The 12903-nt window shown below is 30.6% G+C and overlaps 1 protein-coding gene across 6 annotated transcripts in view; it reads right to left on the bottom strand.

The window, feature by feature from the left end:
• Positions 1 to 232: 232 nt before the first annotated feature.
• The window catches only part of Tusp (WD40 superfamily protein Tusp), a 177010-nt gene continuing 164339 nt past the window's right edge, over positions 233 to 12903 (bottom strand). For 2 of the 6 annotated variants that reach the window (XM_076373438.1, XM_076373441.1), the window contains 6 exons: positions 12111 to 12224; positions 11961 to 12020; positions 10394 to 10616; positions 8690 to 8869; positions 8466 to 8613; positions 509 to 7659 (listed from right to left, as the gene is read on the bottom strand). In XM_076373438.1, the coding sequence (XP_076229553.1) occupies positions 8497 to 8613; positions 8690 to 8869; positions 10394 to 10616; positions 11961 to 12020; positions 12111 to 12224 (694 nt within the window). In that variant the 3' untranslated portion in view covers positions 509 to 7659; positions 8466 to 8496. Of the gene's footprint in view, positions 453 to 507; positions 7660 to 8465; positions 8614 to 8689; positions 8870 to 10393; positions 10617 to 11956; positions 12021 to 12110; positions 12225 to 12903 lie in introns of those variants that run through there. The other 4 variants (XR_012999991.1, XM_076373440.1, XM_031973636.2 and 1 more) reach the window with 4 other exon arrangements.

The raw sequence follows: 12903 nt of genomic DNA, 5'->3' as shown, positions 1-12903 counted from the left end.
AGCTGCGGTCAACGTGATGACTATGGTGTGTGTAGCTATGATTCCGGCCATCTCACAAACGTGCTTACTTATATGAAATTTAATGCAAGAAAATTTAAACCAGGACCGTTCAGTAACTGGTTCTGCGTTTTGTCAATGCTTACCTCTTAGGGAAGAGTATTTCCGAGTCTCAAGTTGTAATAAACAGAGCGAGAACCACGCTGTCAGGAGAGGACCTAAGACTAGACAGTATTCCTCTGAAAGCACTCGTTTCGTAGCCGTCGAGACGACAACATTATAGTAAAACACAGTCCATTTCACACCGCTTGCATTAATTTATTTCACAATGCCCACAGTCTTATAGTGCGTAAATTCCATCATTGACAATAGTATTTTTGAATAACGGACGTGTAACCACGAATAAAATCTTCCATTAATGTATGTAGTTGTAGCCAAAGTTTTTCGTAATTATCCTGAAAATGAAATGAAAGCGATATTTTTGTCAAAGGATAAAAGTTATTTAAAACGTTGATTTCTGCAACACTGTTTAATTTTATAAAAATAGGCGATGGCAGCTGCTTATAATACTATTACCATTCTTCTCAATTAATTTTATTGATTATATAGTAATTAATTGCAAAAAGAAGTAAAAATTGTCTTCCTCGACAGTTAATATTGGACAATTACGAGAAAGAAATGGTGGTCATAAGTATTAATTCTTGTGTGGATAGAAAATTTTGAATGGAAACGAAAGTTTCGCGACATATTACAGAATACAAACAATGAAGAATAAAAATATAATTGACGTGTAGAATTTCTTTCTTTATTTACAAATGTCTGATAATCATCAATGTACTCGGTAACAAAATCTGTTTGCACATATACAGAATGATTGTTCAGCACTAAGACGACAAATCAACAATCTCATCGCTGGAGAAAAACAATACTGATACGACTTGCACACTATGTATATCGTGTCGTTATCATATAATACCCAGTCACAAATGTTCACACGTGACATAGCGTTTTTTTTATCTCTCCATATATGTAAGCATATTCTTAATTATTACGCTAAATAAACGAAACATAATATATATGAATATATCAACGAAAAGAAAGACTACCACCTATGGATCAACATACATAGATTGACTTGAGCTAGGCCGAACATTTTCGAACTGTCAGTCACGGTTGCCGCGAATACCTACAAACGCTTCAGTTAGGTTTTATGCAAGTATATAATATGGTGAAATAACAATTGCTATATAACAATAGCATCCTGTGGCATCCGACAATATCATACTTTTTACTTATTTTTGTAATTCATAGATCACTCCATTCGATTACACATATATACGTGTATAGGCACTGTATTCATTGCCAAATAAGCATTTAGTAATGAGCAAAACTGAATGTAGTCGAAGCAAATTCAATTAACTGCTTAAAATCAACCGTACACTAAAAGTGAGCATCGTCTACATAATACTAAGTAAACTTTATTTTATATTTAAAGCGTTAAAGCAGATCAGCTTTAGCATTTTTGTAAAAACTTTGTTCCTTTTTTATTATTAACGAACAAATTGTTATCATTCACTTAATATACTTCTGTTTTTGTCATAAGTAGTTTATAATTATTTTTTTATGTATACATTCACCCTTTAGCCTGTAGGAATGATTCAACGAACGGTGACATTATACCTATACATAATTATAAATATATTGCAAATACCTAAAGCAAGTAACTAAAAAATCAGTTTCATTAAAGTATTAGCTTCATTGAATCTTATAGTATACCTAGGTATTGCAATATTAAAAAATAGGAAAAATATTTTATTAATACAATACATTTTTAAATTCTGATTAAGCAAAAATTTAGTTCATGCATTTTATACGAACACATATACTGCTTATATAGAATAAAAATATAATTAAAGACAGATATCATATTTGCAAGTGAAGAATGATTTCTAGAATATAAAGTTCACTTCGAATAAATGTTTTACAAATATGAATTCTTTCCGCGAGTAAATTATTTTATTTGCAATTTTCATGTAAGTAAAGATTTTAAACACATTTGCTATTCAAATACTTGATTATCTAAAAAGACTAAGTATATCATGTCCATGTTATCAACGTGATGCAGTACACGGCAGACATAAACTCGAATCATATATAATAGACACAAAAGTTTTAAAGTCCCGAGCATTAGTAAGTAAATATATGTCTACATAGAAAAACACTTTGCGTTTTCTCTTGATCTTACTCGAGTATGTTCAATTTTTATCAACTCGAATCTGTAATCTCAGGTAAGTACATGCACATCGTTATTCTTCAATGACGATAAACAGTCAATTGATTTTGTTCCGACTAAAGCTTAATTTTGTGTGGATGTTATTTAAATCTAAAGGAAAATTTAAATGTTCATTGTTAAGCGCAGTGTTGATTGCTAGGCTGTACTTTCGAATGATACCGGTGATTGATCGGATTGAGATTTGTTGTCCCTAAGTATGAAGTTTTAACTTCGGGAATTTATTAGTTTCTGTTTATGTAAACATGACTAATAGTTTTCGCTGTAGGAATCATTATTACCGACTGTCAGGTGTCTAATGACGCAACAGCAATATCGGTCTCATTATCAGCATCATATAGGGTATCCCAACTTTTATCGTAAGGAAATTTAACCTATCTGTTTCACACGTGCTAAATAATAAGGCCATTAATTTTCTGCTTGCAAATATTAAAGTCTTTGACTCAAACCTTGACAATTGCAAGCTATTAGCTCTAATCGTTTCTTCAGCTGCAATGTCATTGGTAGTCAATCTAATATTTAAACATTTAGCATAAACATTTTTTTAGTTCTTCACGAAGTTTTTGTCGTTTCTTATAACATATAGCAATGAGTTTTATTTAGATAGCAAAGGCTCGTATTAATGGGGGTAGTTTTTTTGGAGGGATGTCGCCCACACTTTTATTTTATACTTGCCAAAAATTCTTCAAATTTAAATTTGTAGAATACGAAAATAGAGTTTAAAACATTTTTTAGGCCTTGGATAATTGAAGTTAGAATAACCAATTTTTCATGATTCCTTATAAATTATAGGCAATGTGGTCAATATCATTATTCGCTTAACGGCTTACCGAGAATGACTACTATTGTACAGCAAAGATTGTTGTATTAATCGTATCTGTATAGGCAGAGCTCAATGTATGGTACCGAAAGTTTTTGTTGATACTTTCGAAAACTAATAAGTACTCGAAGTTAAAATTTTATATTTAAGGTCTACCTGCCATCCCCTCTCAACCCTTTAAATTTCAGCCCACTCAGTCACCAGTGCTATTCGTAAGTATATTTGATCCCTAGGTTAACAATCGCAAAGCTTTCGGAAAACGATGATGCGCAACGAACTGTTTTTGATTATTACAAACTCTGTTCCTTACGTGACTTAAGTCCGTTTTGTTCGGCAGGCGCAATAAAGATGTACGCATATTAAAAATAATTATGTCACATTGATGCGGATCTTTTTATATCAAAATTTCGTGCAAGTATGAAAATTTAACCATCGGTGGAACTTTCATTATAACGTGATTCTTTGTTTCTTTTCTTTTCTTTTTCATTTTTTTTTAAACTTTTTCTTCTTTTATTTTTCTTAAAATGACTCCTCGTACACATCCGGCCTTCATAAATAAGGGAAACTCTATATGGACCTTATACAAAATGTTCTCCGATATATCATGTACGAACTCATGGTCACCTTGAGAGAATGTCGAACCACATTGCGTGATTAACTCGATCTATTCTGATGTTTTAAAAATGTGCGTCATTCTTGTTCTAGGTGTTCGTTGCTTTTTATAACTAAGGCTTCTTTATGCAGAGTACCTACAGTTTGCGGTAAAATATAGAAAGAACAGATATATGTTTTGACAAAGAAATCAAAAGTTTACAATGTAATTTTGTGACATAATGTTTCGTGTTCATTGTATATTATAACATGTTTATAATTTTAATCAATTTCTACTAATTACACGTAAAACACTTAAAATAAAATTTTGATTCTCAAGGAAATAGAGAATTAGACCGAATTTTTGATAATTTCATTATTCGACTATAAATTACAGTTTTAAAATAGAAAATAATTAAGTTTCGATTTATAAAATATATAATTTTAAATGAACAAATTTTAACAATGTATATTTGTAAAAGAATTCTGAAAAGTTATTATTATCAAAAGACATTATACAGTATAAATTTCTATATCAAATTTTCATTTTTATTAAGACAATATTAATAATTTCTACGTAGTTAAAGCCATTCATAATCAAAGTCTCGTATGCAATAAAATAAAGATTTATTTTCAGATTTCGTAAATTTTATAAAAATATATTGAACAGTTGGTGAACTTGTCGGAACATTACATACGTATCGATTTTGATGCTTTTGAAATATGTTGTTTGGGTCATGGTTTTGGACAACGTTTTCCTATGTATGTTAATAACGGCCGGTTTTAGTTTCCGAGATATTAGTGGAAAACTTTTATTACCACTACATTGTATTCCATACACGTGAAACCTACTGCGTTGGTTACACGCTACAAGCATACAGAAATTATAAAATAAAAGCTGTACCCGCAGTCTGTAAAAAACTAGTTCCACTCATACTGATCTTTATTAAAAATCTCTTGTTTTGCGCGCAATAAAATCAAAAAATGAAGCGTGTACTCGTCAAACGCAGGACGAATGCACCTAAAATGTATTTTAATGAAAAAGAAGAATAATATGTTTATCTGAAAAAATAAAGAATTCATCATTGAAAAAATTAGTATCATTTCGAGCTTTAAGATGACGTGTATATTCAACAAACGCAGTTACCTGGTTAAGCGACTCATTCCTATACATACGAAAGAACATATGAAACTACCTGGTTGACTGGAACTATTGGAATCGTTGTCAGGAAGGACACATGAAATCTCAGCATAGTGATGGCTCACTGATGTACATAAGTCGTCATCGAAGTAACGAGCATGCGGCTATGCTTGTGGCAGTGTCACTGTCACGCTTACGGATATAGAATTCAGTGTGTGGTAGCGAAAATTTTTCGCGGTAATCTCGGAAATTAGAACTTCCCGTAGATGATGCGTAAGGAAAAAGTTGTTCAAAATGCTCGTAACAACATATTAAAAAATTATTGAAATCAAAAGGCGCTGATATATTAAAACCTAGTCTTCTGGACTAATATTTGACTAAAAATATGTTTTATAATGTTTATTATATACGATATTCTTTGTATTTTTCGTAAAATATATGGCACATAAAGTGTTTCAAAATAATAATGTTTGAAGGAAGCATTTGTACGAGTAGCTACGTACAATATTATGTTCTAAGCTAATGTTTTTTGACTTAATATAAACCGAATTTACAATAATACTTATCAGATCGAAACCCTAAAAATGTGTTGTTGTTAAATTCGAAAATAATCTTTGAAAGACCATGCTTTTGTATTTTACCACAAACCATAGGATGTCTTGTACTTTTCTCATGAGTTTGTTGTTCATGTTCCGCGATGCAAATGCAACAGTGTGTAAACTAAAAATTGACTCAACTTTGTTGATAGAAATGTGTAGGTATGTGCTGTCAACTACTGGTGACATTAAGTAAGTTGGGACATAACTGGACATAGCTGTCTAGAAACGGAAGCAATCGTATGACCTAACGGGTTTATATGTATATTGCCAGTAACACTGTCAATCCGTGTATAAATATTTATAGGTCTATCGCTAACTTACGAGTATGGGGCAGCCTGAACACTCGCAGCATGTACTAAAATATCTGTAAATTAAGATGAACTATATGAAACGTTTGTAGATTTTTATCTTGGTTAGAGGTTATTGAAACAATCTGAGTAATTCTGAAAAATTATGGTTACAATTCAGATAAGACACTCTGTTGGTTTCTATGTACCTATAGCCGGGCTATTGAAAGAATTGACATCGGTAACTTCTCATATCTGATTTCAAAAAAATTGTATTTTTTTGTTTCGCTTAACGGAGAATAACAGTAGAATAAAGTATATCGCGATTAACCTTAAAATGTAACTGAGTAACATTTATTCAACTATGTATTAGTTCCTGGAGATAACACTTATAAGATAATAAGAACTTAAAACATTTTATATGACTAGGATAAAGGAAAGTTGTATGCTCATTTAATACAATATTTGAAATGATTAAATCAGTCAAAATAATCTTATAAGTGCAGGGTCTCCCTCATGTACTTTCATTATCAATCACGTTGGCATAACCTCCACTCTTACTATGATTTCCTTTTTCTCTTATTATTCAACAAATGTTTGTATGTTCTAGGATTGATAATGATGCATTTATAAATACAATCACACTATTAGTCTGTCATAACTACATAGCAACAAAAACTATAATCATACTTCTAGTGCAATTGTTATTTTAACTGTATGATCGAGGCCACTTGTTAGTACAATGATGATGATGGCAGAAGGATCTCGAGTAGTTCAGTTTGATTCTGTTACATCCTCTTTCTAATAATCAATTCAGGCGCCCCAATCTCGACATTTCTATTCGAAAAAGTGTCTCTTTAGCGCTCCTCACGTAGGCCCGACGTTAATCTTCCACGTTACTTACAATTAGGTGAATGAAATACAACGATCATGGGTTAAGTACACACGACAGTTAGTTTGATGCGTGCACGCATTGGCATACAGGCGAATACCTTTCTCCCCTTTCATTAAACATTTTCTATTCCTCTCACTCCAGTCGCGTCAGCCCTGCTTCGAGGAGGACGAATACAGGCCGGACGTTAAAAATTACCATTTAGTGTTACGATTATTTTTATTAAATACGCGTTAAGAAACATTTAATCGAACAACATGAAACGCTCGCGTGAATGTACGAGTCCGTCAATATACATATACGTGTATATAAAATTCGAATACATCCGGCGGACCGCAAAAATGAACGAGGTGAACTTTCAACAGCATTACTAGACTCCAACGTGTCGCATAAACTATACAAAAATGAGCACTCGAAGTTGGGGGAAACGAAATATCTTTGGACGGTACGGCGAAGAAGCATTCAACGAAATTTTATTTTTTTTACCACGGTTCCCTAGCCACAAACTCCATTTTATGTTTATTTGTTTCCGCTCAGGTTCGAATCGCTTTCACAACTGTTCTCGCTAAAAATCCGCGAAGTCAAATGGTATCGAAGTACTTTTTAGCATTGAAGGCGTTGGTTCGAACGGCCCCGCGTAAGGCCCCAAGAAGATTCTGCTCTCCTTTTTCACGCTACACACAAGGCCATATGCTTCCAGCTCAATATCTCTTTGCAAAAATCCCTTTATTATGACGATGGCTGACTTTTTCTTTCTTTTTTTTTTGAACGGTCACTCGTTTACTTAAAGTCTTATTCTAGCCCGTCACTAGCTTTAATAATCGAAAGACATGTGGCTCTATTACACGCTCGAAAGCTGTATTTAAAGATGTCTTTTTACTCCTTTGTAGTTCTATGTGTAGCGTATTGTTACAGCTTTAATTTCCCTACGACTTGCTATTTTTTCTTCTTTTTATTGTTGGACGAATATTTCGTGTTAGTTATAGCGTACATCTCGGGCTGCGCTTTCGGTATATACTTCTATTCCAGATTTTACGCGAATCTGAAAATTAATTTTCGATCATGTAATATGGAATAGATATGGAAAACAAATAGTATTAAAACTGAAAAAAGCAACTATTTATTTTCAGATCTCTTAGAAATGTTTAATGTTTAGTGAACAAGTGTATCGAATCAATTTCGAATTAGATACTACTTTTAATTATCAAAACAATTTTAAATTACCAATATTCCATTTGTAGAATTCGATTGTTGTGATTATAAAAGTAAAAGGTAAAATATACTTTTCTTTACAAATTAATCAGTAAAATTTGGCATGAGAAAGAAATTTGTTTATTTTGTTAAGATTAACTTATTAGATTTAAAATAAAACAAACACTTGATTATATTGAACTGTTTACTATACTTAATTTTTAACAATGCCAATTACAATAATGTTTAATGAACAAATTATTGTTTTTTATTCAGCAAATTAATACTGTGTTTTACAGAAATAAGTATCTTAGCAATAATTTTGTGTCAATACAGTTCTATAAATAATGAGAAACATATTCATGTATTTTTGTTAGTCATAACATTAAATGACAATGAGAAACTTAATTTTATAAGTGAATATGTTACTGAACATTGTAGCATAGAAATTAATCTTGATTATTTTAATTTTTCTAATATTTCCATTTTCCAGATATGTTTAATTTTATTATATTAACTTTATTTTAACTGACAATTTGGAAAAGTTGAAATCGTAACGTTTATAGAATGTATATGTTAATATACAAATGGAATATTAATTGATATAATTTAGCGAATAATGTGCAATAATAAATATAATTAAAATTATTTACATACTTCTATGAAATGGCGTAGTGACAACTGTCAGTTACTTGAGCCGTTGTGTAACATTTGCCAAAGCAACAGCGAATGCTTGTAATGCACTGAAAGGGTATTGGAAATCCAGTGTGTAGGCGTTCCCATCTATCCTTCCAAATTGCATAACCTACCAGGGAATTGAGACAAATATAACTACTCTCTTGTTTAAAGTGTATAATATAGATTAAAAATAGTTTTCCTACCTGTCGGCCTTTGAATTCTATTTGAAAATTTTTTGCACTTTCTTGGGTCACTCTGCCACCAAAGTCAAGTTGATACACTTGACTAGATTCATTCCACATAGGCGCCTTATTGTGCATCACAAGCTCACGTTTTGCTGCTTCCGACTTATGACCAGATATTCCTGCTCCTTTTTGTTTCAACTAGATATCGCCATTATAAACGCATTATTAATGTTATTCTATATAAAATAATTTATTTCTGCCAATTCACAGCATATTAAATGCATAAATTGAAATTGAAATTACTAAAGTAAATATGTGAGCCTTGTAAGTAGATTAACAGTTTGTTTGAAAGAAACTCACTAAAATATTACTCCAGAAGCTATACATATGTAAAATACACTGTGATTGTGATGTTATATATTTATATGCATCGTAAACTTATATGATTGGTAAAAGAAAACATTTTTTATATTGAACTTTATTAAATTTCTTGCACTATATGAGTTTTTTTATCTACAGTGTAATAAAAGATAGTGAAACAAATTCAACAATGTTTCATATTCCATCATTTCATACGATAATGTCATATATAAGTGTGGTCTACTTTTTGTCGACGCATATCGAATGGTGTTGGTTTGCAGAACTTCTCGTAATATTACAAACAAGGAAAGGTGCTGAATCAAGAAATTCAAAAAATTATGAAACTTTGTGTCTAAGTAGAGTAAGTCAAGCTTAACACATTACATTTTTTTTCGTGCCGAGTTCACTTTGAAGGAGTGAAACCATTCCTTGCAAAAAATGCAGATTTTTCTTTCCTGTGAATTATCTTGAAAACGGTAAGAGATAGCGAAAGAAAATTTAAACAAAAAATACACTGTTCTTTCACATCTATAAAATTGCAAAATAAAATTTTTCAAAAAGTTCATTTTGTTTTACATTTGTACTTTTTGAGAACTTAAAATGGTTTCACCCATCCAAAGTAAAACTGCAATGTATTAGGTTTAACTTACTATACTTACACATAAAGTTTCATAATTTTTTCAATTTTCGGGTTCGATATCTTTTCTTGTAAGTACGTATTTTGTCATGTCAGATTGATTCAGTTGTTAGACAAATATATTTGCTGTGCGAAGAATGTTGATGCTGTAACAAACATAAATAACTGAACATTATTTTACATGATATTAATAGTGTATTTTTATTTTCACTTTCCACTATTGAAAAGAAATTGTCTCTCAACAATTTTTATAAACTTGTTTGAAATTTTTTTATAGGCAATTACAATTTTTGTTCGTAGATATAAAATACACTTTTAATATCATCTGAAGTAATGTTCAATTACTTATGTTTGCTGTAGCGTTAATATTTTTCTCGAAACAAACATATTTGACTAAGACTTGAAACATATTCTATTTATCTAGTCATTTATTTATGACATTATGTGGAATGGCGTAACGCAGCATATCGTTGAAATATTCTCAACACAGTTTAATTTACTGTAAATAAAAAAATATAAAATTCTACGTAAAAAAAATTAACTTGACCTTGAAATTTCCCTTACTACTACACCCAGTAAAAATAATTTATACTTATAATATGTCTATTCGTATTAGACAACTTTTATGTAAACTTTTCAAACTTTTCACATTTAAACTGTGAAAATGTATTTGTTTGTCTTTACATTGTTAACATTTGAGTAAATAGCTTACTAATTTCACCAACCTTTTGACGTAACTGTGCCTTTTGGAAAGTTTCGAGGTCTCTGTAGTTCATTGATGAATCATCTGGAAGCAAGCCTTCTTCGTCTGAACTTTCACCTCGGCTTTTTCGTGTTTTTCTGCTTAATAAGGGACTTGATAGAAGTCGTCTCCTAATTGGCGAAGCTGACGCTGGTCTTTTCCCCTTCTTTGAGGGTGCTGGACTACTTGGAGAACTTCTAGGCAATCTAAAGAATATAATTGTTGTTTATAAAATGTTGATTTACACATAGATTGAATTATAGTTTCTGTAAACGCTTTAGAACCGTATTTTGATGTAAGTAAATAAAAACTCCAGATTAAGTAAACAAATTCAAGTCGCTACAAAAATTATTTTCACAAGAAAAAGTTACAAGTTGAGACATTCTTTTTCAGTAACTATTATTCGAATTATTTGTTAAAATTCGGGGAAACATATCGTGCGATGTAATTATAATAAAAATCACCGATTAATTCTAAAATTTAAGTTAAAGAGGTACACACGGTAGTAGGTAGTGCCAGGATTGTTCATTGGTATTGGTATAACTTATTGAGGGAAAGCAAGCCGAAAAGTATATCTTCTTATAGGTAATATTATCTTTTATTTTCCAACACTCTTTACGTTATTGCTTCAAATACGCACAATTTGCAATTCTTGTACATACGTAACTGATACGTGTTATAAAATGTTTTCTTTCCTTGAAAGCAGCAACATTGAATCAGAAATTGAATGGTTTGATTTGCAAGATAGAAAACCAGAGACCTCTGTTTATTTATTTCCTTGAAGTCATATTTACGATTTTGTATTAAATAAAAATAATTTATTATATGACTCAGACTCATAAGATACGTAATATAATAGATGAAAAAATAGAGAGAAATAATATATAAGAAGAGGAAAATTATAAATAACAAAAGAATTATATATAATATGAGGTAAAGTAAGATATGACGGAAAGAATGATTAGCATATGCTGAGATTGATAAAATAAATAAATAAGTGAATGAATATTATTGACATTGTTAAACATTTGATTATAACAACTAAAAAGTCCATACAGCGATCACGTTTTAAGTAAAGAGTAGTGCCGTAGATTTCTAAATGATATATTAATGTTTTCCTCAATGACACTAGAGCACAGTATTTTAACATTAAGTATTATAGTTCATTGAAAAATAAAATATGACAATAACATTTTTTCCTATTTTCAAATATTACCATAGATTTTAAAAAATTAGATTATAGTTGTGACAAATAAAGAAAATTGAATATTTTGTATACTGAATTGCAACACGAAAAAAATTGTATAGTGAAATGATTAATAAGATAGTCACAATCAGGTAAAGTTAGAGTGCAGTAAAGTATCTTTAATGTCTTAGCATCATTGACAAATTTTGAGGCTTTATAGTTCGACATAGTAAGCTTAAGATACAAAAAAAAAACAATGCCCAAGTTATGAATGTTATAAAGAAAAGATCGTTATTAATGAAAAGTACAACATTCCATTACAAAAAATTAGTTGATTTGAAATCTTTCTCACGACTGTACCCACAGAGACGCTACATTGTAAATATGGACTGTATAATGTCCACCTCCGAGCCAAAGAATTTTTCTAGAAACAATTTTTCATATCTTTACTTTTTTGTGAAATGTCTAATTGTTTTGAAATAATTCAAATAAGATAAATATCGTACGTATTTACCTAGACGATGGACGAGGTGACGGTGGTGGCAAAGAGTGACTTTCATCGAAATCTCGCAATCGAGCAGCAAGTCCATCCAACGATGATGCCAGTGAGCCGCTTGGACTAGAGCCCCTGTGCAATATAATACCAAAAAATAGAATTGTTGTACTTATTAACACTAGAACTACCGTTCTAGACAAAATGACTGGTTTCAATTTTTTTGTTTCACAAATATTGACATCTTCAAAGCATTGAATATACGAAATAGTTTTGAAAATAAATAGTTTCACTTGAATATTATAATGAATGTCTAACAAAATCGAAAATAATCTGTTATTACAATTTTTATAGTAATTACATATCAACTGTATTAAATGCTGGGGAGTTCTAGTCTTAAATTTAAATTCATCAGCAAGTATTTAACTCACAATTAAAGGCGTAGAAGCTTTGTTAGACAATATAGAAAACTACAGTGCTAATGTACTCGATAAAATTCTGTACAAACCCTTTTTTTTTCTCTTTGTATTTTCGTCCACGATACCTGAGTATATTAGTTATATTCTAATAGTGTGTAATTTTAACGAAAGACTATTTCGTTTTATATTGACAAATCTTTAAAAAGTTCAGATTTTCTGCAAGGGTACAGAATTATCTAAAAAATTTTAACAATAAATAGATTGAACAAAAACAAAATTGTCCATTTATAAGGTTTGATCAAGTAAATTAAATTCTTTTTTAAATTACAAATGTTTTTATCGTTCTTCTTTTACATTGCACAATTTAAACACATGTTACACATATTGTGCAACTA

The sequence above is a fragment of the Nomia melanderi genome, chromosome 13 (assembly GCF_051020985.1).
Source record: "Nomia melanderi isolate GNS246 chromosome 13, iyNomMela1, whole genome shotgun sequence".
Classification (NCBI taxonomy): domain Eukaryota; kingdom Metazoa; phylum Arthropoda; class Insecta; order Hymenoptera; family Halictidae; genus Nomia; species Nomia melanderi.
The sequence above is the reverse complement of the archived record's forward strand: the minus strand, read 5'-3'. Positions and strand labels throughout refer to the sequence as shown.